Here is a 26,639-nt window from a genome sequence, read left to right as displayed (position 1 = left end):
AGCAGTCTGACAGATGTATAAATCAAGATAAAACAGATCAAATATAGCTACCCAAAATAATAAATGAAATGTTAGTCACTAGCTAGTTAATTAAACTATTCTAGTGCAAAATCACAACCTGACTTCCTCTATGAAGAGATAAGACACTACTTTTTAATATTCGTTACAATGTTTCTTAGCTGAAATAAATGTTTTATATTGCAGTCACAATATTCTTGATAAAATATAGTTTTACATCATCTGGGTATAACTTAACAGGTTTTATGTGAGATTTTAAAAGTAAATTAAGATCAATATCTATATATTATGGTTACTGGTGCTATATAAATGCCCAAGGTAGATTCCCATACGAGAATGTCATCAACATTGAGTTTATGTTACTAAACAGAATATCCTATCAATGCAAGCTACAAAAAAGAGGGTAAACAAGCAGTTAAGTAATTTAACACTCCATCTGCACATCAGTCAGCAGTTCCTCCTCCACTACCTCCCTTCTACCACCCACATCTCTCCAGCTCCTCTTCAGAGATCAATATGCATCCTCAAACCATATTCATTGGTAATATGTTCCGGTGTTTCGATTATTAATATAACACTGTTGTGACTTTCATAAATTACATTCTGTGTAGTTCTGTATGTTGTATTCCCGTATAATTGAAATAATGTGTCAGATTGGAAATGTTGGCTACAATAGATTTTCCTAAAGTGTCAGGAAACATTATATTAACATGTGATCAATGTTATTAGTTTTCATTACAAAATTTAAATCTGCATTGTGTGAACATTGGTGCATGTGGCTGCACACTGGTTGTTCAACAGAGGCTGGAAATATATGAGCAATCGCTGGAAGAGAGACAGTTAAAGCTAAGAAGGAGAAAGGAGTGGAATTGTAGCTGAGGTGTCAAGTGACTTAACTGCTTATTTCTTTGCTTTTTACAGTTTGAGTTGGTGGGCTATGCAGTCTAGGAACTGTAAGTCAAAGCTGTAATGACCAGATTCTCAGCATCCATTCCTAGACTCTTTGCTGCCACTCTGATTGCACAAATGGGCCAGGAAGCTACTTTAGTGGGGCATCTGAGGATCCTTTTGAATAGGGAATCTGACTAGCATAGAACTGGTTATACGGACTCTATGCAACTCCACCATCAAATGGGCAGAGTGCCAGAGCAGAAAAGGATATAGCTGGACCAGTGTTACTGCCTCTAGGGGACAGTTCCAAGACAACTCAAGCAAGAGCAAACTCTAGAGTGGTTTAACTTGCACTGGGAGCTAAAATGGCTCTCTGCAACCTTGAGGACAGATGGAGCAGAGCCCTGATACACCTGACTGGGCCAAAACTTTTTTTGTGTTAATTTCCAAGCTTTTAAAATAATTATATACACTGCTCCTATTCCCACAGATAGCAATCAGGATTTATCTGTATTATCCCTTGTATGTCCCTGAATATCGGCAACAACCGCAATACATTATCTACCAATACATTATCTCCTCCTTATCCAATAGTCTTTCTTCTCCATCAGACATCTGGAGAGCTGCACTCCTCTCATATCTTCTGATGGCCCAATCAGCCCCTGTCATCCCATCCACTTCCTGCACCCCACCAAATCCTCATGAAAATAAAAGTTCAGAAGTGTGAAGTTCACTACATTTTGGACTCTATTCAGGTGAAAGCCACCACACTGCAGCTTGTAGCTCATGGAAATGTTCCTAAATTGAAATAACTGATGTAATCGTCTCTAGGTAGCCACGGAATGCTGTCTTAGATATTTTGTAAGGATTCCCATTCAAAGTCTGATGTCAGGCAGCCCAGTCAACATATGTATGACCTGAAAGTGAAAGTTCCATTTTGAAGGGGCAGCAGCCTAAACCCATTCAGGTCTCCATGATGACAGCTTCACTCTGCAGGTCAGCCAAGAAGATGGAGGAGGAGGGTCCAGGCAACCTGAATATTATCTATGTCCCCTTCCCATATACAGTAATCAGGAAAAGTGGGGAAAGCCCACCATAAGAAGACGACAGAATTTGGGTGCCGAAGGTCCCTCTCCTAATAACAGGATCGTTAGGGTGAAAAAATAAACAACTGGACCTAATTTTGCAATATTTTATTATGAGAAAAGTGCCTTCTTGATCTCAGTCAGTTTATACCTTGTATTTAATGCAATTTATTCCCACATTTGTAATTTGATCCTAGCTATGTAACTACAGATACTGTTCTTATTTATATACAAAGGCATTTTAGCTTACTAAAGCTAGTAGAAATATAATAATATATTATGGGGCACTGAGTTTCATTGAATAGAAAAATCTAAATTAAAAATAAACTTTAAATGAAACTGGTGCCATATGTCTTAATTATGGGACAAAGTATGTATGAATGACTGAATGACCTCCTCTGTCAGGTGTTATTTTAAATATTACTTATGCTGAATTATCTCTCCTTTGTGAATATTAAATGTTAACTGCTTTCATATTTCCCAGTTACTTAGCTGTGTTAGATCTCTCAAATTTCTTAATTCTTCCTACTCTTGAGTAAAGAGAATGATTCCACTAGAAAATGGTCACTTTGCTATTCAGCCCCTCTACTGGGTCCTTATTAGAAGTTATACTGGTCACTATTCATTACTGATCCCTAGATATTCCTTTATTATCTAACAGAGGTACTTTATCAAAATGTCTTTTTAAAGTCAAAATAAGTTTGTTACCAAGTGATTTAATTTTCTACTATCTGTATTGTCTTAGTGTACACTGTCAACTTAAAAACCATAAGGCCTAATTTGGGGCTTGGTCAGTGCTGCCCTCTCTCTCCCCCCCCCCGCCCTTTTTTTTTATTAATTATTATTATTATTATTAAAGATTCTCATCAATTTTTTATTTTTGCCTTCCAATTTGAAATTTTGCCCTTAGCCAAAATGGCTGCCATCTTCAATTACTGTCTGTAGAACAGAAGCCACGGGCTATCCTCAGTAACATGGCAGTCATCTCTCCTACTTCTGTAGGGGACAGTGAGTCTGCTCCCAGAAAAGATGGACACAGTTTCCTGCTATTTCCAATTGGGCTGAAGCATGGCTGCCCTCAGGGAAGAAGATGGGCCTCCAGTCACCAACTGGGACACAATGTGGAGGTGCAGTGAATGGGGCTTTGGCAGCAACAGGGAAGAGGACTGTGCTAGGAAACAGGATGGGAAACTGAGTAGTCAGAGGAATGTGAGGGGATCTGGAAGCAAACTGAGAAGGTTTGTAGTGGAATATGGCATGGCAGAGAGGGAAAATGCAATGAGTAGGAGACAGTGAGAGGAGAGGAAGGGAAATGCATGTGTGTGGGGGGACTCCCGTACATAAAGAGACAGGCAGAGGCAGGGCCGGATTAACCTTTTGCGGGCCTGGCACCAAACATATCTGTGGGCCCCCAGAGGAGCAATGGAGCATGGCATGAGGGGGTCGGTCCCCAGAGCAAGGAAGCAGAGACTGCCAGGAGATGCACTGGGGTCCAGCTAGGGGGCAGAGAAGCCAGCGGTGGGGCCAGGTGGAGAGGAGCCCTTGTCTGGCTGGCAGACAGGCTGAGAGGAGCAAGTGGTGGTGGCGGGAGGGAGGGAAGGAGCCAGTGGGGTCTCAGGGCACAATGCAAGCAGAGCAGGCCAGGGCCCCTTCTGAGCATGGGCCCAGCTCCATGGCACCACTGGCACCATTGTAAACCTGGTACTGGGCGGTGGAGTATGGAGGAAATATGTGAATGTGGGTAGCTGCCTTGTTAGGGAGGGAGATAGAGGAGGTTACAATAAAAGCTCCCCATGTCAGGGAAAGGAGAAGGCAAGTTCCTACTTTGCAGTGAACATGGAAACTGCATTTTTGTATGTATTTGAGATTGAAGATGGATCCAGGCTGATCAGACACAAATTGGGGATGGGAGCTTCCTCATAAAAGACATGGTGGTGATGGTGAAATTGGACAACAGGCAAAATCCACAATTTTTAAATATTATATTTTGGGTTCTGCCCCATGATTTTTGAATATTTGGGTTTTGCAATGCAGTGATGTACACACTGACAAGTGTTGTGCATCTCAGAATGCAGGCTTTAGGCAGCCATGTCACATCTGCCCACATCTCAAGTGACACAACAAGGTAGAACCCTTCCTCAAAGACTATCCTTCAGCCGAGACTGGAATCAGGTGATCATGGGTTCTGGTTTCACCTTTTCTCCTGAGTGCTGTTCACAAGCCTTACTACTATGATGACCTCATCTCTCTACCCTAAAAGCTAGGCAACTAATATTTCCCTAATTTTTCAAACAAGGTAATTGAGAAGTTGCACAAATCAATTCAAGACTGAGCTGTGAACAGAACCCAGGTCACAAGTCTTGTTCTGCTGCCTTTCAGAAGGAATGCATCAAATCTATGTGCTTGACTAACTGGTCTGTAACCACTGCTCTAACCACTAGACCACATACAGATCATGAGGAGAACCCAGGAATTCTGATACCAGCATTCCTCTCCAGTCTCACAAATATTTGTTCAAGAATGAGGCTTGCTGTCAATTAGTTTAAGATGTAACATTTGAATTACTAGGGCACTGAATGCTCTCTAAGGACATTGCTAAGGAACTACAGTCTTACCTGTAGGTCACCATTTTTAATTTAGCCCCGCTCTGCTCCCTATTAAAAGTTGTTCCCATGTAACTGATATTTTGGTGATCCCCTAAAGTTTTTGTTTTTTTGTTTTTTTTGCGCTAAAAGCTTGTTTTCACTAAATCTGAATTTTGGACCAAATTTGAGTGGTCATTGTTCCTTCCATTGTTCCTCTCTCAAATAAAACTTAAGGGGTTTACAAGGCATGTAAACTCCTATTGAAGTTCTGCTGTGTCATCATGTTTTTATCGATATTATACGGACTTCATTATGGATGTGTTAACAGTGTCATCATTAAGGTTACACTGAGCTTTTTCAAGTGGCGTTTTAATTATTGTATAGGTATGACAAGTAAATTTGTTCATTATTTTAGGAGTTAAAAATTACTCCTTTCTGAAATGTAAAATAAATAAATAAATGTTTTGGACTCCTTATTCATGGCAATAAAATGTCAAGCATGGATAGTTTTTTTTCCCCCCAATAAAAAGTTATGAGAATTATCTGTCGAAATGGCTTTTGTTAATGTTAGAAAAGGCAAAAGAGAAAATATTTATGAAAACAATTGGGAGGCAGCCCATATAGACCCTCAACTCTGGAAAGCTCTGCAGAGTATGAAGTAATCTTTACTTTATTCAGCTCCTTAACATTTTGAATATATTCAAGGAAACCTGCTTTGAATTGAGCCAATTAAGTGTTTAAAATATTAAACACATAAAATGCTCCACGGATTTAGACTCCAATTCTGCAAATGCATCTGCCAAGGCAGACACTTGTTCCCATTCAGAGATCCACTGAAGTGAATGACCTCTGTGCAAGTGCAGAAGTCCAAAACATGTGGATATATTTGCAAGATCAGGGGCTATGCTATGAGCAGTTTTCCTTGTATGTCCTCCCAAACTAGGCTGAGATCTAAGAGAGTTTACCTAGCCTCTGTCCATTTATTGAAGCAGAAGATTGGAAAAATTCATGTCAGATGCTTGATAAGAGCTTTAGATAAATATATTCATATGGTGCATAGTTTTTTTTACATGAACCCGTAGGAGCCTGGTATTGCAGAAAATAATTTAAGAACTTTCAAGACTGCTAATGTTTTCTTCTAATAAAAAGCAAGGACAGTCTCCCATTAAAATGTGTTAACTTTAAGTTCAGATTGCTGACATAATATAAAACTCTTATGAAAAACACAACTACAACTTTACCATTAAATAAATAAATATTAAAAGAGATTAGTAAAGACAATTTATCTAAATATTCTGTTCTTACTGTTCACACATACCATTCACTGAAATACTGACGTGTGCAAGTTCCTTCCAACAACCTTAACTCTGACACACAAAATATGTTTGCAGACTTTCAATATAACACATCACAAATTAAATCTTACATATTCAAATATATATACAAAGAGAGAGAGAGGTGGTATGTATATTGAATGGCATATAATATAGAAAGCTTGTGAGGCAGGTGTTGCTATTTTTCAAAGAGGTAAAAAAGGAAAGGGAAAACTGACACTAGAAAGTTGTATTGCCTTAACTATAACAGGACAGGTTTCAGAGTGGTAGCCGTGTTAGTCTGTATCAGCAAAAACAACGAGGAGTAATTGTGGCACCTTAGAGTCTAACGAATTTATTTGGGCATAAGCTTTCGTGGGCTAAAACCCACTTCATCAGATGCATGGAGTGGAAAATACAGTGGGCAGGTATAAATACACAGTACATGAAAAGATAGGAGTTGCCTTACCAAGGAGCGCGGGGTGGTCAGTGCTAACGAGACAATTCAGTTAAGATGGAAGTGGGCTATTCTCAACAGTAGAATACCAAGGGAGGAAAAAATCATTTTTGTAGTGGTAATGAGGCCAATGTAATCAGAGTGGTCCATTTCAAACAGTTGACAAGAAGGTGTGTGTCATAACTATAAAGGGAAGGGTAATAGCTGTCCTGTGTACAGTACTATAAATCCCTCCTGGCCAGAGACTCCAAAATCCTTTTCCCTGTAAAGGGTTAAGAAGCTCAGGTAACCTGGCTGGCATCTGACCTAAAGGACCAATAAGGGGACAAGATACTTTCAAATCTTGAGGGGGGAAGGCTTTTGTTTGTGTTCTTTGTTTGGGAGTGTGTTCGTTCTCCGGGAATGAGAGGGACCAGACATCAATCCAGGTTCTCCACATCTTTCTAAACAAGCCTCTCCTATTTCAAACTTGTAAGTAAATAGCCAGGCAAGGCGTGTTAGTTTTCCTTTGTTTTCTCAACTTGTAAATGTACCTTTTACTAGAGTGTTTCTCTTTGTTTGCTGTACTTTGAACCTGAGACTAGAGGGGAGTCCTCTGAGCTCTTTAAGTTTGATTACCCTGTAAGGTTGATTTCCATACTGATTTTACAGAGATGATTTTTACCTTTTTCTTTAATTAAAAACCTTCTTTTTAAGAACCTGATTGATTTTTTCCTTGTTTTAGATCCAAAGGGGTTTTGGATCTTGATTCACCAGGAGTTGGTGGGAGGAAGGAGGGGAATGGTTAATTTCCCCTTGTTTTAAATCCAAGGGGTTGGATTTGTTTTCACCAGGGATTTGGTGAAGGTTTTTCAAGGTTTCCCAGGGAGGGAATCCATTGAAAATGGTGGCAGCCGAACCAGAGCTAAGCTGGTAATTAAGCTTAGAAGTTTTTATGCAGGCCCCTACATTTGTACCCTAAAGTTCAAAGTAGGGATCTCAGTCCTGACATGGTGGCAGCGGTGGGATCATTTTATACCCAAAAAGCCAGTGAGATTTTTTTTCCTTCTAGCTGCTTGGAAAGCCGAGCTAGAAGTAGATAGATGCATATCTTATCTCTCCTTGCCTGAAGGCAGAGGTGTTAAGTTTTTTTTACAGGTCCTTTGTTAAGAGAAGGGTTCAATTAGCAAATGACTGGTAAAAGGTATTTACAAGCTGAATTGTTTTTTTTTCTTTTTACATCCTCCGGAGTAGCTAGTTAGAAAGTTACTGTTAACTCTGCAGCAGCCAGAGCTGAGAGCTTCCCAGTTTGTCAACTGCAAAGGGGGTGACCCAGCACAAGAAAACAGGAAAATGACTACCAAAGAAGTAGCTAACAAAATAGAACTGGCCAAACTAGAAGCAGAAGAAAATGAAAGAAAACATCAGAGACTGCTTCAATTAACAAAACTCGAGACAGAGCAGAGAGAAAGAGAAGAAAAAGCCAAAGAGGAGGCCCACAAGAGAGAGATGGAGCTGAAAGAAAAAGAGATGAAGATGAAAGAAAAAGAGATGGAGGAGAGAGAAAAAGAAAGGAAGCATGAACTGGAAGTAGCAAAGGCTAAGCAGGATGCACCAGCCAATGCTAACAACCCCCCTCCAGGTACCACTTCCCATCCCAGAAGATTCCCCACCTACAAGGCAGGCGATGATACTGAGGCCTTCTTAGAAAATTTTGAAAGGGCCTGCCTTGGATACAGCATCGCTATAGACCAGTACATGGTAGAGCTGAGGCCGCAGCTCAGTGGACCCTTAGCAGAGGTGGCGGCTGAAATGCCTAAGGAACACATGAACAGTTATGAACTTTTTAAAAACAAGGCCAGACTCAGAATGGGGCTAACACCCGAGCATGCCCGTCGGCGGTTCAGAGCCCTAAAGTGGAAACCGGATGTGTCATTTACCCGTCATGCCTACCACATTGACAAAAATTGTGATGCCTGGGTATCAGGAGCAAATGTTAAATCTCTGGAAGATCTGCTTTCCCTAGTAAAAATGGAGCAGTTTTTAGAGGGTGTTCCTGAGGAAATAGAAAGGTACATCCTAGATAGGAAGCCCAAAACTGTAACTGAGGCGGGGGAGATTGGAGCCCAATGGGTGGAGGTGGCAGAAAAGAAAAAAACTAGTAGCAGTTGGAGCGAATATCAGAAGGGGCAAGCCGAAACAAAACCTTACCACCGGGGACAACCCAAGGCCCCACCCACATCTCAAGGGAAACCCCAGACGCCTTCTCACCCCACCACACCAGTCTCCACCAACCAACATCGCCCCGGTGATACCTTAGCAGGGCGATGTTTTAAATGTAATGAACTGGGACATATAAAGGCTCACTGCCCCAAGAACCCTAACCGATTACAGTTCATTACACCCCAATCACACCAAAGATCCCCAAACCCAGATGCCTCTCTCATACCCTCGGAGCGAAGGGAAACCTTGAGAGTGGGCGGAAAGAAGGTTACCGCCTGGAGGGACACTGGGGCTCAAGTGTCAACTATCCACCAATCCCTAGTGGACCCCAAACTCATCAACCCAGAGGCTACAGTGACAATTCAACCCTTCGTGTCACAATCTGTAACCTTGCCTACAGCCACGTTGCATGTCCAGTACAAGGGCTGGTCAGGAATGTGGACTTTTGCAGTCTATGACAATTATCCCATTCCCATGCTGCTGGGGGAAGATTTGGCCAACCATGTGAAGGTAGCCAAGAGGGTGGGAATAGTCACCCGCAGCCAGGCTAAGCAAGCTTTCACCCCCATCCCTGTTCCTGAGCCGTCCACCAGGGCCCCGTCTGTGTTACCGGAGACCCAGACAAAGGTGGTGGAACTGGATCCTCTGCCAACGACTGCAACAGCCGTAGTGGATCCAATCCCAGAGACCCAGCCAAAGCCAGTCCCAGAACCGGAACTGGCAACGCAACCAGCACCAGAACCATTGCCAGCCCTGAGTCCAGCGCTTGCAAACCCGTCTACAACTCCAACGCCAGAGGGCACCAGCGAGCCTGAACTGGCAGAAGCAGCAGATAAGCCTACCCAAGAGGCTCAGCCAGAGCCTGAGATACCACATAGTGCACCAGCGGACAGCGGTTCACAGTCAATGGAAACAGCCCCAGCACCTGCATCGCTTCCAGAGGGACCAAGCCCCAGTCCACAGTCCAAGGAGGAACTGATGTCTCCAGCATCAAGGGAACAGTTCCAGGCCGAGCAGGAAGCAGATGACAGCCTTCAGAAAGCTTGGGCGGCGGCGCGGAGCACCCCACCGCCTCTCAGCTCTTCTAACCGATCCCGGTTTGTTGTAGAACAAGGACTTTTATACAAGGAGACTCTTTCTGGTGGGCACCAGGAAGACTGGCATCCTCAAAGACAGTTGGTAGTTCCCACTAAGTATCGGGTAAAGCTCTTGAGCTTAGCCCATGATCATCCCAGTGGCCATTCTGGGGTGAACAGAACCAAGGACCGGTTGGGGAAGTCCTTCCACTGGGAGGGAATGGGCAAGGACGTTGCTAATTATGTCCGGTCTTGTGAGGTGTGCCAACGAGTGGGAAAACCCCAAGACCAGGTTAAAGCCCCTCTCCAGCCACTACCCATAATTGAGGTCCCATTTCAGCGCGTAGCTGTGGATATTCTGGGTCCTTTCCCAAAGAAGACACCCAGAGGAAAGCAGTACGTACTGACTTTCATGGATTTTGCTACCCGATGGCCGGAAGCAGTACCCTTAAGCAACACCAGGGCTAAAAGTGTGTGCCAGGCATTAACAGACATTTTTGCCAGGGTAGGTTGGCCCTCCGACATCCTTACAGATTCGGGAACTAACTTCCTGGCAGGAACCATGGAAAACCTGTGGGAAGCTCATGGGGTGAATCACTTGGTTGCCACCCCTTACCACCATGAAACCAATGGCCTGGTGGAGAGGTTTAATGGAACTTTGGGGGCCATGATACGTAAATTTGTAAATGAACACTCCAATGATTGGGACCTCGTGTTGCAGCAGTTGCTTTTTGCCTACAGGGCTGTACCACATCCCAGTTTAGGGTTTTCACCATTTGAACTTGTGTATGGCCGTGAGGTTAAGGGGCCATTACAGTTGGTGAAGCAGCAATGGGAGGGGTTTACGCCTTCTCCAGGAACAAACATTCTAGACTTTGTAAGCAACCTACAAAACACCCTCCGACATTCTTTGGCCCTTGCTAAAGAAAACCTAAAGGATGCTCAGGAAGAGCAAAAGGCCTGGTATGATAAGCATTCCAGAGAACGGTCCTTCAAAGTAGGAGACCAAGTCATGGTCTTAAAGGCAATCCAGGCCCATAAAATGGAAGCATCGTGGGAAGGACCATTCACGGTCCAGGAGCGCCTAGGAGCTGTTAACTATCTCATAGCCTCCCCCACCTCCAACATAAAGCCTAAGGTATACCATGTTAATTCTCTTAAGCCCTTTTATTCCAGAGAATTAAACGTTTGCCAGTTTACTGCCCAGGAAACAGATGACGCGGAGTGGCCTGAAGGTGTCTACTACGAAGGAAAAAAGGATGGTGGCGTGGAAGAGGTGAACCTCTCCATGACCCTTGGACGTCTGCAGCGACAGCAGATCAAGGAGCTGTGCACAAGCTTTGCACCAATTTTCTCAGCCACTCCAGGATGGACCGAACGGGCATACCACTCCATTGACACAGGTAATGCTCACCCTATTAGAACCCCACCCTACCGGGAGTCACCTCATGCCAAAGCTGCTATACAAAGGGAGATCCAGGACATGCTACAGATGGGTATAATCCGCCCCTCTAAGAGTGCATGGGCATCTCCAGTGGTTCTAGTTCCCAAACCAGATGGGGAAATACGCTTTTGCGTGGACTACCGTAAGCTAAATGCTGTAACTCGTCCTGACAACTATCCAATGCCACGCACAGATGAGCTATTGGAGAAATTGGGACATGCCCAATTCATCTCTACTTTGGACTTAACCAAGGGGTACTGGCAAGTACCACTAGATGAACCCGCTAAGGAAAGGTCAGCCTTCGTCACCCAGGCAGGGATGTATGAATTCAATGTACTCCCTTTCGGGTTGCGAAATGCACCCGCCACCTTCCAAAGACTTGTAGATGGTCTCCTAGCAGGATTGGGAGAATCTGCAGTTGCCTACCTCGACGATGTGGCCATTTTTTCTGATTCATGGGCAGAGCACATGGAGCACCTGGAAAAAGTTTTCGAGCGCATCCAGCAGGCAGGGCTAACTGTTAAGGCTAAAAAGTGTCAAATAGGCCAAAACAGAGTGACTTACCTGGGGCACCAGGTGGGTCAAGGAACTATAAATCCCATACAGGCCAAAGTGGATGCTATCCAAAAGTGGCCGGTTCCAAAGTCTAAGAAACAGGTCCAATCCTTCTTAGGCTTGGCTGGATATTATAGGCGATTTGTACCCCACTACAGCCAAATCGCCGCCCCGCTGACAGACCTAACCAGAAAGAAACAGCCAAATGCAGTTCAGTGGACTGATGAGTGTCAAAAGGCCTTTAACCAGCTTAAGGCAACACTCATGTCTGACCCTGTGCTAAGGGCCCCAGACTTTGACAAACCGTTCCAAGTAACCACAGATGCGTCCGAGCGAGGCGTGGGAGCAGTTTTAATGCAGGAAGGACCGGATCAAGAATTCCATCCTGTCGTATTTCTCAGTAAGAAACTGTCTGAGAGGGAAAGCCATTGGTCAATCAGCGAAAAGGAATGCTATGCCATTGTGTACGCGCTGGAAAAGCTACGCCCATATGTTTGGGGACGGCGTTTCCAACTACAAACAGACCATGCTGCGCTACAGTGGCTTCATACCGCCAAGGGAAATAACAAAAAACTTCTTCGGTGGAGTTTAGCTCTCCAAGATTTTGATTTTGAAATACAACACATTTCGGGAGCTTCTAACAAAGTGGCTGATGCACTCTCCCGGGAAAGTTTCCCAGAGTTAACTGGTTAACAATTGTTTTTGGAATGAAACATATTGTTAGTTTTTATATAATCAGTAGTATGTCTAAAGGTACATGTGTCTTATTAACTCTGTTTTCTCCTAGAACTCCAGGAAGAAATCACAGCCAGTGTGGAACCGAACATCCAACACTATCTGTGATTTGGGGGGCGTGTCATAACTATAAAGGGAAGGGTAATAGCTGTCCTGTGTACAGTACTATAAATCCCTCCTGGCCAGAGACTCCAAAATCCTTTTCCCTGTAAAGGGTTAAGAAGCTCAGGTAACCTGGCTGGCATCTGACCTAAAGGACCAATAAGGGGACAAGATACTTTCAAATCTTGAGGGGGGAAGGCTTTTGTTTGTGTTCTTTGTTTGGGAGTGTGTTCGTTCTCCGGGAATGAGAGGGACCAGACATCAATCCAGGTTCTCCACATCTTTCTAAACAAGCCTCTCCTATTTCAAACTTGTAAGTAAATAGCCAGGCAAGGCGTGTTAGTTTTCCTTTGTTTTCTCAACTTGTAAATGTACCTTTTACTAGAGTGTTTCTCTTTGTTTGCTGTACTTTGAACCTGAGACTAGAGGGGAGTCCTCTGAGCTCTTTAAGTTTGATTACCCTGTAAGGTTGATTTCCATACTGATTTTACAGAGATGATTTTTACCTTTTTCTTTAATTAAAAACCTTCTTTTTAAGAACCTGATTGATTTTTTCCTTGTTTTAGATCCAAAGGGGTTTTGGATCTTGATTCACCAGGAGTTGGTGGGAGGAAGGAGGGGAATGGTTAATTTCCCCTTGTTTTAAATCCAAGGGGTTGGATTTGTTTTCACCAGGGATTTGGTGAAGGTTTTTCAAGGTTTCCCAGGGAGGGAATCCATTGAAAATGGTGGCAGCCGAACCAGAGCTAAGCTGGTAATTAAGCTTAGAAGTTTTTATGCAGGCCCCTACATTTGTACCCTAAAGTTCAAAGTAGGGATCTCAGTCCTGACAGTGTGAGTAACAGTAGGGGGAAATTAGTTTTTGTAGTGACCCATCCACTCCCAGTCTTTCTTCAGGCTTAATTTGATGGTGTCCAGTTTGCAAATTAATTCCAGTTCTGCAGTTTCTCATTGAAGTCTGTTTTTGAAGTTTTTTTGTTGAATAATTGAAACTTTTAAGTCTGTTATTGAGTGTCCAGGGAGATTAAAGTGTTCTCTGACTGGCTTTTGAATGTTATAATTCTTGATGTCTCTAAATTGCCACAAGTACTCCTCGTTGTTATAACAGGACAGTTCACATGGTATAATCCCCCTAGTGTGGATGAAGTTATATTGGTATAAAAGTGCTTTATACCAGTATAGCTATTCCCATACAGGAAGGTGAATAGCTATATCAGTAGAAGGTACCTTTACACCAGTGTAACTACATACACATTAAAAGCAACAAAGAGTCCTATGGCACCTTATAGACTAACAGGCATATTGTAGCATAAGCTTTCGTGGGTGAATACCCACTTCGTCGGAAGCACCCTCGAAAGCTTATGCTCCAATATGTCTGTTAGTCTATAAGGTGCCACAGGACTCTTTGTCGCGTTTTACAGATTCAGACTAACACGGCTACCCCTCTGATACATTACATATACATTGGGGCTTGTACCACTTAAAAAAAAAAAATCACATCCCTAAAATAATGGTTCCTTCATAGTCCTTATAATCTATGAATACCTTTCTCTTTGATAAAGCTTTTCCACCATAGCCAGAATGAAATTTACAACAATTACCACCAGACAAAAATGAACAAACAAACAAAACCCACATCATTATCCCATCAGAATTTCCTATATCCAGGAAGGGAAAAGAGTCAAAGACTCCACAAAGTCCACTAGGACCTTTGCTATGCCATTCAATCTCTACAGTGATAAGTGCTAGTACAAAATCATAACAGAGAGAATTTTTTGGTAAGTGAAATTTTGTTTATTTATCCTCTTGTTTTTTCATACTTCTGTAACAGATATCTAATATGTGTAAGCTTGGGAGAAAGTGATAAGACAACTGAACTCGTCTATAAATATTGCTAGCTATTTTATATTCCATAGTGAATTTACTGGAAGAAAAGATGTAACCTAAAATTCAGTAGGGTGCGTACAAAACCTTCAGATAAAAGCGGGCCTCAGGCTTAGAGAAATTTATTTAAGGTGTTTGTTGACAAGTATAAACAGACCGTAGTACAGACAGTTGGTGGTAACCCAAAGATCTCCTTTTTACATAAAATAAATGTGTTTAGTTTGGGAACACCAAAGAATCAGCTTGTAGACCGTTTTCAAAAAGTCCTGTTCTGTGCATTGTGAAGTGATCAATGGGGACAGAAGCTAGTTACATTAATGTGTGGGCCTTGCAAAATTGTTTTCAGACTTACCCTACTAGGCTACATTTATGGACTAGATTAACAAGGCAGTGGAGGATAGGACTGATGTGGAAGCACTTTTCATGTCAATAAAATATTACTGAAATGACATACATTAACAGAGCTGTGCGGGAAAACTTGGCCCCTGAGCCTGTAAACATTTAAATACATGTGTAACTTTATTAGGGAAACATGTCCACTGAAGTTAAAGGGACTACTCACATGAGTAAAGTTATACAAGTATTTTAAATGTTTGCCGTATCATAGCCTTAAACAATATCTATACACACTACAGCTAGCACTTTAACATTTTAAAATTAATTTAAATTAATTTTAGGAAGTGTTATTACCACAGAACTAGAAATTAAAATAAACAATTAATATTAGTGAGGTAATACAACTGATAGTGTGTTGGCCTTTGACCTGTACCCTAGCATCCTTAGCTAAATTTGTAGGAGACAAAGCTTTGCAATTATTTTATATAAAGAAGCCCACAATATCTTTATCTCTAATTTATGTATTAGTTAAACTTTAGGCTTACTAAAACGGTTATGTTCTTAGAGTTTGTGCTAAGCATAATAAAAGATTAAATAAAATTCACTGTCCCTCCTCCTCCCCCCAGTCCCAGCTGTGCGGTGTCCAATTCCTACCAAGAAGTTGCCATTTTGCTGCAATCTCCCAGAAGTGCCTGCACTGTGGTGTAGTTGTATGTTTACAGTTTGAAAAGTGCTTTGGTAAAATATTAAGACACTAAACCCTATTACTGTATATTATAGCCACGAAATAACAAGACAATCATGTAGACCAGGTACCAGTCACTGTTGGTCATTCCTTGTCTAACAAGTTGCAGGGATGCTCTCTATAGGTATTCTAAGGATGAGCACACCTCAAACTGCTCTTTATTAACCACCTCTGACAAACATCATGGAAAGTATGGCATCAACCCTTCCCTTGGCCAAAGTAGAGTGATCAGATAGCAAGTGTGAAAAAACGGGATACTTTCTTTTTTGGGGGGTAGGGTAATAGGTTGCCTATATAAGACAAACCCCTTAACATTGGGATGTCTGGTCACCCTAGGCCAAAGTGACACAATGTAGGATCTTCGTACATCAGTACAGAAATGAGAGTTGAATGTGAAGGACAGTAAGGAAGGAAGAATGGAGAGATTTTGTAGATGTAGAGATGGCATCACAGCCCCATCTAGAGAAATACGGACATTACATTACATTATGCTAGGATGACTTTTTAGAAAGGAGTTATTTTTTCTCCATGAGAAAGTATACCTACAAGCTAAAATAAGAAAATTCACACTATTCCCAGATTCCTTCTCGGCATCTCCCTTGTGCCTCGTATAGCTAGGGGAGGGGAGTTTTGCTGCATAAGCCTCACTTTAGTTATTTACTTAAGGATACCCTTAATGAGTACTTTTAAGTGCAAGGCTTTAATGAAGTACAAGAGGACATTAACAAAGGGTGCGTGTGTTTATTTGTTATTGGCAATAAACCCCCATAAGGAAACAAATATTTGGGAATTTCACTTGAATCATGTCAATCACCACTCGCCTCAGCAGCCTGTTAAGCTAAAAGTCAGGTACTCAGCACGAATCCCTTTCTCGCTTACTCATGATTTACCAGAGACCCCTTTCTTCTGAAAGGGGGAATCTCGCGGGGGGCAAAAGCCGCTTTGGAGGACAAGACACTAAGGAGCAGCACCTGTTGATGTCACACTGGGGGCGGAGAGGACGCTCCTGTGTCCTGGGGAAGGGGAGACAGGGCGGGGCTGCAGGTTTACAATGAAGTACGTGGGGGAAACTATAATCTACTCCCCCCAGTACCCCCACGCTGCCCCGGAGCGTGACACGCGTCCACGAGGGGATTGGGACAGAACAGCCACTTTACCAGGAGGGGAGAGAGTGAAAGGGCTCTTCTCCCCCTCCCCGCCCCCAGGCCCTCAGGGAAGGGAGGCGCTAGCAAGAGAGCGGCCCCGCGGGGAAGGAGAGGGGACAGGGTGCTGACCTTTCCCACAGCAAGTGCGGCCATCCCGCCACGTCCCCCTCCGAAGGCAGCGCCCACCTGCCCCGCACTCGACACCGGGGAACTGTAGCAGCAGCCGCAGCGCGCGCCCCGGGGGCCTTTAAATCCCCTCAGTAGCTGCAGGCGCGGGGACTACATCTCCCATGGTGCGCCGGTCGCCCTCTTTGCCCGGCGCTCTGACGCGCGCGGGAGGGGGCGGCCTGGCTCTTACCTCACAGAGGTGCCGCCCCCCTTTCCGCTCACTCAGTCCGCGCAGCGTATGGAGCCTGCGGCCCGGATCTCACCCAGGGCCTGTCTCGCCTTAACGGCCTATCCTGCGCCCTGCCTGCTGCGGGAGGGCCTGCCGGAGCTGCGCAAGGGGGGGAGGTCCCCACATCTCCTGCGCTAGTGTCAGGCCTCGGGCCCTGTGTTAGGCCGACTCCTCCTGATACCGCTACTGCAGCGGGGCCTCCGGGGTCCCCGCACCCGGAGAATATGTCGGACCAGACGGGCTTGGCGCTGCAGCAGGCTATGGACAGGTACGGGGGAGAGAGGGTGCGTGGGTGGTGGTGGTAAGATAGAGACCTACGTGGATACAGGGAGAGAGGGGGGCGTGTGTGGGAGCGGGTGCGTCCATGCCTGGGGTGGTGTGGCGACATAGAGGGAGTGGGGGAGTGTGCGTGTGGTGGGGGTAACTACACAGATATAGGGGAACGGGGGGGAGCTCTTGTATGTCGCCGCTGTTTGATTGTTTCACCTGTGTGTGTACCAGGCGCTTCAGGGAGACTACATCTAGGTGATATCCGGTAATGTACCAGGAGCTTTATGGAAAGTAAAGTTGTGGGATTACTTGTTTTTGTATAGTGTTTATTCTAATTCCATGAGGGTGGCATGAGAGAATTCTGGGAAAGACTATGGAAAGAAGTGGAGGAACGTTTGCCTTTGGTTAAGGCACCGTATTAGGATTCAAGATACTTCCTGGCTATGCCACAGACTTCCTTTCTCACCTTGAATAAATCACTTACAGGCTAGGTCTACACTACAGACATTACAGCGGCACAACTGCACCCCTGTAAGGTCTCCCATGTAGCTGCTCGATGTGGATGGGAGAGAGTTCTCCTGTTGGCATAATTAAACTACCCCCTATGAGTGGTGGTAGCAGCTATGTCTCCTGCCTACAAAGTGCTGTCCACACTGGTGCTTCTGTCGGTGATACTTTTTTTTTTTTTTTAATGGAGATATCCTATCTCCTAGAACTGGAAGGGACCTTTAAAGGTCATTGAGTCCAGCCCCCTGCCTTCACTAGCAGGACCAAGTACTGATTTTGACCCAAATCCCTAAGTGGCCCCCTCAAGGATTGAGCTCACAACCCTGGGTTTAGCAGGCCGATGCTCAAACCACTGAGCTATCCCTCTCCCCAGGGAGTATTTTTTTCACACCCCTGACTGACAAAAGTGCTAGTGTACACATGTATCCGTAGACCTAAGTACCTTATCTATAAAATATTGGTGATAGCACTTTCCTATCTTACAGGGATGTTGTAAGGAGACGTTAATCAGTACCTGCGAGTTGCTTAGGTACTAAGCTGATGGTGAGACATGTGTGTCAAGAAAGACTTGGGAAGGGATGTAAAAGCAAAGGAGGATTACTTGTGAGGGTTATAGAGGACACTGTAGGCATAGAAGGCCTCATGGAAGAAAGTTTGGATATGCAGGTAGGAGAAGGCTGCAGAAGAGGAGTACATGACCCGCAAAAGAAAGCAAATGGGTTTGTGCATTTGTTGTTGTTTTATGATGTTAGCTGATGCATAAGAATGGCAACACTGGGTCAGATCAGTGGTCCATCCAGTCCAGTATCCTGTCTTCTGATGCTTCAGATGACAATAACAGAACAGGGCACTTTTTTGAGTGATCCACCCCCTGTTATCCAATCCTCACAGGCAGAGGTTTAGGGACACTGAGAGCATGATGCTGTGTGTCTAACCATTCTGGCTAATAGCTAAGTTCTTGGTGGGTAAGTCCACCAATATCTAATTCTTTTTTGAACCCAGTTGTACTTTTGGCCTTCACAACATCCCCTGGCAATAAGGTCCACAGGTTTACTATAAGTTGTGTGAAGAAGTATTTCCTTATGTTTGTTTTAAACCTACTGCCTATTAATTTCATTGGTGACCCCAGTTCTTGTGTTATGTGATGGGGTAAATAACACTTCCTTAATTATTTTCTCCATGCCATTTATGGTGGAGAACCTGTCAGGCCTTCATTAGAAGGAAGCAAATAGGGCACAAACCCAATGTATTTCTCCTTTACAGGTCACCTTTAAGAAAAGTGGAATTAGTGAAATGTAGGCTGCCATCAGAAGAGTGATGGACACTAAATTATGTGAGGAAGGGGCAGAGCTGTGTGCAACATTTAAGGTGAGAATGAGGAGTTTTTGTAGGAGGAGGAGGGTGATGTAATGGGAAAGAGAAAAGCAGATAAATTTGGTGTCTGCATTTTGGATAGGACGGAAGAGTGCAAAGTTAGTCAGGCCAGCCAGAGAGAAAAAGGTTATAATCTAGGCAGGGGATTGTCAAGGAGGTTGCAGTAATGTAGGCAAGAGATTACCAATGGTTTTGGAAGCAGGAATGGAAAGAAAGAGTTGGATTTTGGAGCTCCTGAGAGGAAGCAGTGTCAAGGTGAACAACAACATGGATATGAGAAGTAAAGGATAGATGAGACAAGGAAGAAAACAAAGGTGTGGAGAGGATGGTAGAATTACTGTGACTGAGAAAGGAAGAACATTGTGGAAAAAAAAGATCTGGGAGAACATTGCAAATCCAAAACAGAACAGGTTCTCAAACAATAGAATGCGTCCACCTGTACTTCAGTATCTTCTAAATTCTATTCTAGATTTCCCTCTTTGTAATGCTAGTGTTCTTAATTTTGCTTCTGATAAAATTGGTGCTTTACTGTTGTACATGAGACCTAAAACACATTTTGGAGGCTCATTGCAGCCCCACATACAGATGTAATATCACATCACAACTGTGTAGCTTGTTCCAGTGAACAACTCTTTTAAGGTGGTAACAACCTGAGTTGCTTTACACTCAGCCTCATGATCTCCACCATGGGCTAGTGTGTTAATGGGAGGTAATGGGTGGTAGCTGGTACAATTGAGGTCTTAGACTGGTAAATGGGTACAGTAACCTTTAAAGGGGGGGGGGGGGCGGGAACCAAACAAACACTGGGGTTGTGGTGTATTTTGCTGCTGCTTTATGAATTTGGAAGGCACAAATGTTTTTTCTAAGTAAAAACTATTTTTGGCTTGTTTTTTTCAGGTTTTGTGTATCATGGAAGACTCTTTAGGGCCTTGCCTACACTAGAAAAATTACCCATTGGCAAGTATCAGTAACAAACATGTTCAGCAATGTTTCAGAACCCAGGTCTGCATTTGCAGTTAAACCATGTTCAGCACCAGTTCAACTGCATCCATTGTCAGCAATAGGTAATTTTCCTAGAGTAGACCAGGCTTGTGGCAGATGTAAAACTAATTTAAGTTAAAGGTCACAAGAGACTTAAAGATGAACAGTTGAAGGGGAAGAGATTTTTAATCTGACCATGATATTGGTTAGTTCCTATGCCTTATGAACACTTTGGTGAACGAGGATGTCTTTGTTAAAGATTTTACATGCAACCTGTTTACTCGAGATGTGTGAGCTCACCATACACATCACTGACAATATCCTTCCCAAAGAACTCCTCCAGCAAAACTAAGGAATACTAGACTTGATGCTCCAGATATTTCTAAGGTAAAAAGCAAGCAGAAAGTCACCTTTTTTGCAACCAGGATGGGAGAAGAGGCTCTAAGTACACAGGCAACATAAAAGATAGTACAGAGGAAAGTATGAGAAAATGACAGAGTGGTAAGAAGGAGTAAGCCTTGAAGAGTTTGAATTTAATTGAGAATGCAGCAGGATGCCTGAAAAGGGAATTTAGAGGGACTGACATGTATAGAACATCAGTGGTATTTTTTTCTGATTGAAGAAAGGTTAAAAAAGCCACAGAGAAGGGTAGTGTTCCTACACATTGTACTTGCCAAGGTGATATAGATATGTCATTGCTTTCATTATGTTGTGTATGGTGGTCAAGAAGAAGAGAAACCTTAATATTTGGCACCAAAAAATACGATAAGTGCATGGGTTTTCAGCATTGGGTTATGAACAAATGTCAAGGGAGTTACAGCCACCCTTTCCTTCTACTTTGTCCTGTTGATAAATGGGAGGGGGTTCTTGGGTAGATACCCAGCTACAGTAGAACCTCAGAGTTACAAACACCTTTGGAATGGAGATTGTTAGTAGTTCTGAAATGTTCGTAACTTCTGAACAAAACGTTATGATTATTCTTTCAAAAGTTTACAACTGAACATTGATTTAATACAGCTTTGAAACTTTACTATGCAGAAGATAAATGCTGCTTTTAACCCTCTGAATTTAAATGAAACCCTCTTCAAGGGACACCATCATAGGACCTAATCACATCAGCCACACCATCAGGGGCTCGATCACCTGCACAGCTACCAATGTGATATATTCCATCATGTGCCAGCAGTGCCCCTCTGCCATGTACATTGGCCAAACAGGACAGTCTCTACGCAAAAGAATAAATGGACACAAATCAGACGTCAAGAATTATAACATTCAAAAACCAGTTGGAGAACATTTCAACCTCCCTGGACACTCAATTACAGACCTAAAAGTCACAATTCTTCAACAAAAAAACTTCACAAACAGATTTTAACGAGAAACTGCAGAACTGGAATTAATTTGCAAACTGGATACCATTAAATTAGGCTTGAATAAAGACTGGGAGTGGATGGGTCATTACACAAACTAAAAACTATTTTCCCATGCTAATTTTTCCCCTGTTACTCACAACTTCTTGTCAACTGTTTGAAATGGGCCATTCTGATCATCACTATAAACGTTTTTTTTTCCCTCCTGCTGCTAAGAGCCCACCTTAATTGATTAGTCTTGCTGGAGTTGGTATGGCAACCCCCCTTTTTGCATGGTGTGTGTGTGTGTGTGTTCCTACTGTATTTTCCACTGCATGTATCTGATGAAGTGGATTTTAGCCCATGAAAGCTTATGCCCAAATAAATTTGTTAGTCTCTAAGGTGCCACAAGTACTCCTCATTCTTTTTGCTGATACAGACTAACACGGCTACCACTCTGAAACCCATCACAGAAACAGTTTCCTTACCTTTCAGATCTTTTTTTAAACTTTCCCTTTACTTCTTTAACAGTTTACATTTAACACAGTATTGTACTGTATTTGTGTTTTTGTTTTGTTTTTTCCTCCTTTCTGCTGCTGCCTGATTGCGTACTTATGGTTCCAAATGAGGTATGTGGTTGACTGGTCAGTTCATAACTGTGAGGTTCTACTGCAGTTGGAAAAGGGTGTGCTGGTATGGAAAAAGTTGAGAATCACTGTGTTAGTGTATGATAACATCACCTGAATGAATACTGTTATAATTAACACCATATCAGGGTAGCTGGATTTAATCAGTTTTTAATCATGATTTAAATTAGCAAGCAGGAAATCTTGATATAAAGAAATTATTTTAATCTTTTTAGTTATTTTCCTAAAGAAAGGTTGATTCTCGTTGATTTGTAGCTAAATATAGACATTACTTTTTGCTGATCAGGATGAGATACTATACCAATCCACATTTATTTAAGAAATTATATAGCTCAACATATATTTATTTGGATTATTATGACAGAAAATGGTGAATAATGCTTTTCTTATTTACTAGATTTTTTTTTTTTTTTTTTTTTTTTGCCATTTATGTTAAGTTGCTTTGGGAGTGGAAATTGGAATTCAATTAAATGCACAAAAATAGCATTTTATTTTATTTTTTTAATATTTAAATAAAGAAGTTATGAAAACGTGTTTTACGTCTAAAATTGATTTAGACAAAGTAGTATCTGTGGTTAATGAATTGAACTGATTATTTCTGATCACCATCTCCTTCACAATTTTAGAATAATAGATCTCATCCTATCGCACCTCATTTTTATTCATATATTGGTAGAGGAAAACAAGCTTTTCTACTTTTTCAGTTCCCAGTCAGTTTTTCAGCTTTGGATGAACTAATCATTACATGGTACTAGCAGGCTGAATAAACTGAAATGAAGAAAATATTCTCTCTGTACCTGCAGAAGAGGCTACTGCTGTCAAAAGCTGGTTTAGCACTTTAACAAACTCTGGTTCCAGGTGTTGAGCCAGTGATTTTCACTATGGATTGACTTTAGCAGCAAACTTGTACTGCTTATTTTTTTAATGTAATTTAAATGATTGATAAATTTTAGTAACTCTAGGCCTTAATATAGTTTGTCATTTCAAATTTAATTTTAAATATTCTTATTTTTAAAAAGAAAAATTAATGTATTTTAAAAACTTGATTTAAATAAAGTAAATTTTTGTCCACTTTGAGTACAATTATCACTTCTGGTTTCAATTTGTTTCTTTTTCTCATTGATATCAAGGCATAGATTTTGAATAAAAACATTTTTGCAGGAATATATAATTACAGGATATTCTGTGTACAGAATTTCTGGTGTTGAAGTATTTGATCACTACATAGTAAGCAGTAAATATTTAAGAACAGTGTTTTTTTGTTTTTTAATCTCCTCTTTACAAATTAGATTTTAGTGTTGGGGCAGGTAGGAATTTCTGGTATCCCTCTAGAGTGACAATTCTCAGATGAATCTATTTTTCATATTTTATTTCAATGTTTATTTAAATTTGACACATATGGCTGAAGCAGAGATACTAGCTGTTACCATTTATCCAATATTCAGAGCGCACTTGCCCTAAAAACACCAAACTATTGCATTTTATAAATTAAAGAAATATTAATAAACAAAATGCATTTAGTGTGGGATTTTTTAAACGAAGAAAAATTTTCTTAATTAAAAACAAATTACACTGTTGCATTACATTATTAAGTCTCTAACATGGTAACCTATGTTCAAAACATAAATGTGACAATCTGAATCCTTCCTGCACTGTCAGTCATGGCTTAGGGTACAAACAAGACTCCGCCATCCTTGTCCATCCTGGGCCACTCTTTGCATGTCCTCTGTTAAGTCAAATACATTTTCCTTTTGTATTGTTTGATAGAGACATTCTCTAGATTGACCCCTTAATGTTGCTCCAGCTGCCCAATGGCATGCCTGCCATGGCAGATGATCCTCCTTCATTCTTAACAGATATTTCCCTCATTTTCTGAATAATTTTGGAGATGCATTGTTGAACTGTAACAAATCTCTGTGTGCGTTATACATTCATTTCTATTTAACACTGAGTGTGTTTCTGAGGCATTTGGATCCAGCTTTCACATCTATACCTTGAACTGGAAATAATATACAAGATGAAGATTTGTAGTTGGTCTTTAAGTTGTAGAATTGCTATGACCAAATCTTGTTTAAGCTGGTGAATGCCACTACCTCCTCGCCAGTTTGTGACATGATTTCCTTCGGGATATCTCTGTTGGCTTGCATGTTATTGCCAAGATATGTGAATTGACCCACCTCTTGTATTCCTTTACCTTCTAGCAAAATGCTTGAGATGAGAATTTCTAGGGTACTTATATATTTGATTTTCATAACTGATTGACCCAGACTTTTTTTGCATGCTGTACAGTCTTTTGGTCTTTGTTTCCATGTTGGTTGAGCTGTCACTTAGAAGAACTACGTCAGCAGCAAAACCTAAGTGTACTAGTGTACTGTTAGCCTTGTGATATCTGTGCTACAACTTTTCCTCGTAACTAAGTCAAAGGCAATGTCAAATAGAGGTGAGAGAATGCATCCTTGTGAGACACCAGTGTCTGTTAAATCATTCGGCCAAGTCCACGTTTGCTTGAAACTGTGCATGCTGCACCTTGATATCAAGTTTTGCTGACAACTTTTTATTGGCATACCAAAATGCTTCAAGATGTTCCAGAATGAATTGTGATGGAGGCTGTCAAAGGCTTTTTAAAAATACACAAAGTTTATGCTGAGTGGATTCCCCTGTTAAGCTAGTGAAACAGACTATATATACAAAGTGTTGTCAAATGGAAAAAGTAAACAAACTGTGTTTTTTTTTTTTTAATTATCTTTCAATTATAATGATGATCTCCAGTTGCCCTCAGTAACAGCAGGTAAAAAGAAAATATCAGAAGTATGGCTTGTAAGTCGATGTCCCTTTTTAATGCATTTGTTTTAAATATTTTTTGTGCCCAGAGAGTGTATCCTTGCACTACCTAAATGAAATTGGAAACTTTATTGAAAGAGCTTGGGGTCATCTGAGTTAATGCAACACAGAATTTATTAATGGAATCTATCTTTGCATTTCCTGGCTTTTATTGTTTGTTTTTGTCATAGCAGCAATAGAACTTAAACGATTGTTCTATTTTTGAAAAGATTTTAAAAGTCAAAAGTTAGCATACCCAACAGTTGTCCTGTCCTTTATTTCTTACATTTGTAATGTCCATCTACTATTTATTATATGCAGGGGCATTTTCCCAAAACATAATTCAGTGCCATTTAAACTAAAATTAAACATTTGATATCTTGTAGTAACACAATACATGTTGTAACAGTGTGTCACCCACCTCTCGTGCGTGCCCCCTTCTGTTTGGGTGTGTCTGCCGTTTTTAAACCAGTCCCAGCCCTGGTATTGGGCCATACCCCCAGGGCTTCCTCCCTGGAGGCAATTGGTTTCACCCTCTTGGTTTGTTCCAGCTCCAGCTAGGCCTCCTCGCAGTTCAGTCCACTTCTGGGGGTTAACCGCTGTTAACTGTGGCCCTTCCCCACTGGCCTGTGGGTGGGGGGGGACCCGGACTCACCCAGTATTCTGGGTCCCAGCCCAGAGACCCTAAGAATAGCAGCCATGGTCTGCCGTGTCCCTTTAACAAAACTGCTTTTGGTTCCCTGGGCCACTTCTTCTTGGCCCCAGCCTTGATTGACACCTTACCTTTAGTTCAGGACCCTTCTAAGTTCAGGATCAGATGGCAGGCAGGCAGTTCTTCCTCACTCTCCTAGTCCCTACTAGCACTGAGCTGTCCATTGTACTGGAGTTCTTTGGCTAGCCAGGAGCACTACCTGCACTTCTCTAGCTCCAGCAAGGAACCATTTGTCTCTTGTACTGCTTTTTATAGGGGCCTCCTGGGCTTCCTGCAGTTTTCTGGGACGAGTATGGCAGGACCGAGAGGCCTCCAGCAGGTCGTCACATGGACCCAAAGCCCATCCTCCCCTTAAAGCCCCATGAATTTTTGAAAATCCTGTTCCTGATTGCCTGGCTTGGGGAGCACGTCTAGCAGCTCTCCATTGTTGAGTGCAACTGCCCAGCTGACCATGCTGGCTACACTCCAGCTTGGAGTAGACTGGAGATATTGGATCATCTGAGCCTGTGGGAAGAAGAGGCTATGCAAGCACAGCTCTGAACCAGCCATAGAAACCTCAACATCTGTGAGCAGATTGTTCAGGGGATGCAGGATAAAAGCTATGACAGGACTAGCAGCAGTGCTGTGTGAAAGCCAGGGAGCTGCAGCAGGCATATCAGAAGGCCAGGGAGACCAACAATCGATCCAGTGCCAAGCCGCACACTTGCTGCTTTTATGAAGAGCTGCGTGCCTTATTCAATGGGGAAACGCCTCCCCACGGCATCATGGATACTTCTGAGTAGCCCAAATCTCAGGCCCCTGCCATGAACAGCAAGGATGAGGAGGTGGTAGATGAGGAAGAGAAATATGGGGATCAGGTGACCGGGGGGAGGGGGAATCCATCTGCTCAGGGAGCTAGGACCTGTTTTTGACTCCACTGCAGTCCAGTCAGTCAAGCACAGGTGAGCCCAGTGGAGGGGAAGGAATAAATAGTTACAGGGATGGTACCCCCAAAGTAAATAGGACACAT

At 42.4% G+C, this 26,639-nt stretch overlaps 2 protein-coding genes across 6 annotated transcripts in view; one reads left to right on the top strand and one right to left on the bottom strand.

The window, feature by feature from the left end:
* Positions 1 to 16,826, bottom strand: part of CPEB3 (cytoplasmic polyadenylation element binding protein 3) — a 186,505-nt gene extending 169,679 nt beyond the window's left edge. For 2 of the 5 annotated variants that reach the window (XM_054034807.1, XM_054034812.1), the window contains exon 1: positions 16,703 to 16,826. The gene's annotated coding sequence lies outside the window, so the exon portion shown is untranslated. The remainder of the gene's footprint in view (positions 1 to 16,702) is intronic. The other 3 variants (XM_054034809.1, XM_054034810.1, XM_054034811.1) reach the window with 2 other exon arrangements.
* Positions 16,827 to 16,941: 115 nt separating this feature from the next.
* MARCHF5 (membrane associated ring-CH-type finger 5) overlaps positions 16,942 to 26,639 on the top strand; it is a 64,437-nt gene continuing 54,739 nt past the window's right edge. The window contains exon 1 of the mRNA XM_054034475.1: positions 16,942 to 17,238. Coding sequence (XP_053890450.1) covers positions 17,195 to 17,238 — 44 coding nt within the window. The 5' untranslated portion in view covers positions 16,942 to 17,194. The remainder of the gene's footprint in view (positions 17,239 to 26,639) is intronic.

This window comes from Malaclemys terrapin, chromosome 7 (assembly GCF_027887155.1).
Source record: "Malaclemys terrapin pileata isolate rMalTer1 chromosome 7, rMalTer1.hap1, whole genome shotgun sequence".
NCBI classification, from domain to species: Eukaryota; Metazoa; Chordata; order Testudines; family Emydidae; genus Malaclemys; species Malaclemys terrapin.
The sequence above is the reverse complement of the archived record's forward strand: the minus strand, read 5'-3'. Positions and strand labels throughout refer to the sequence as shown.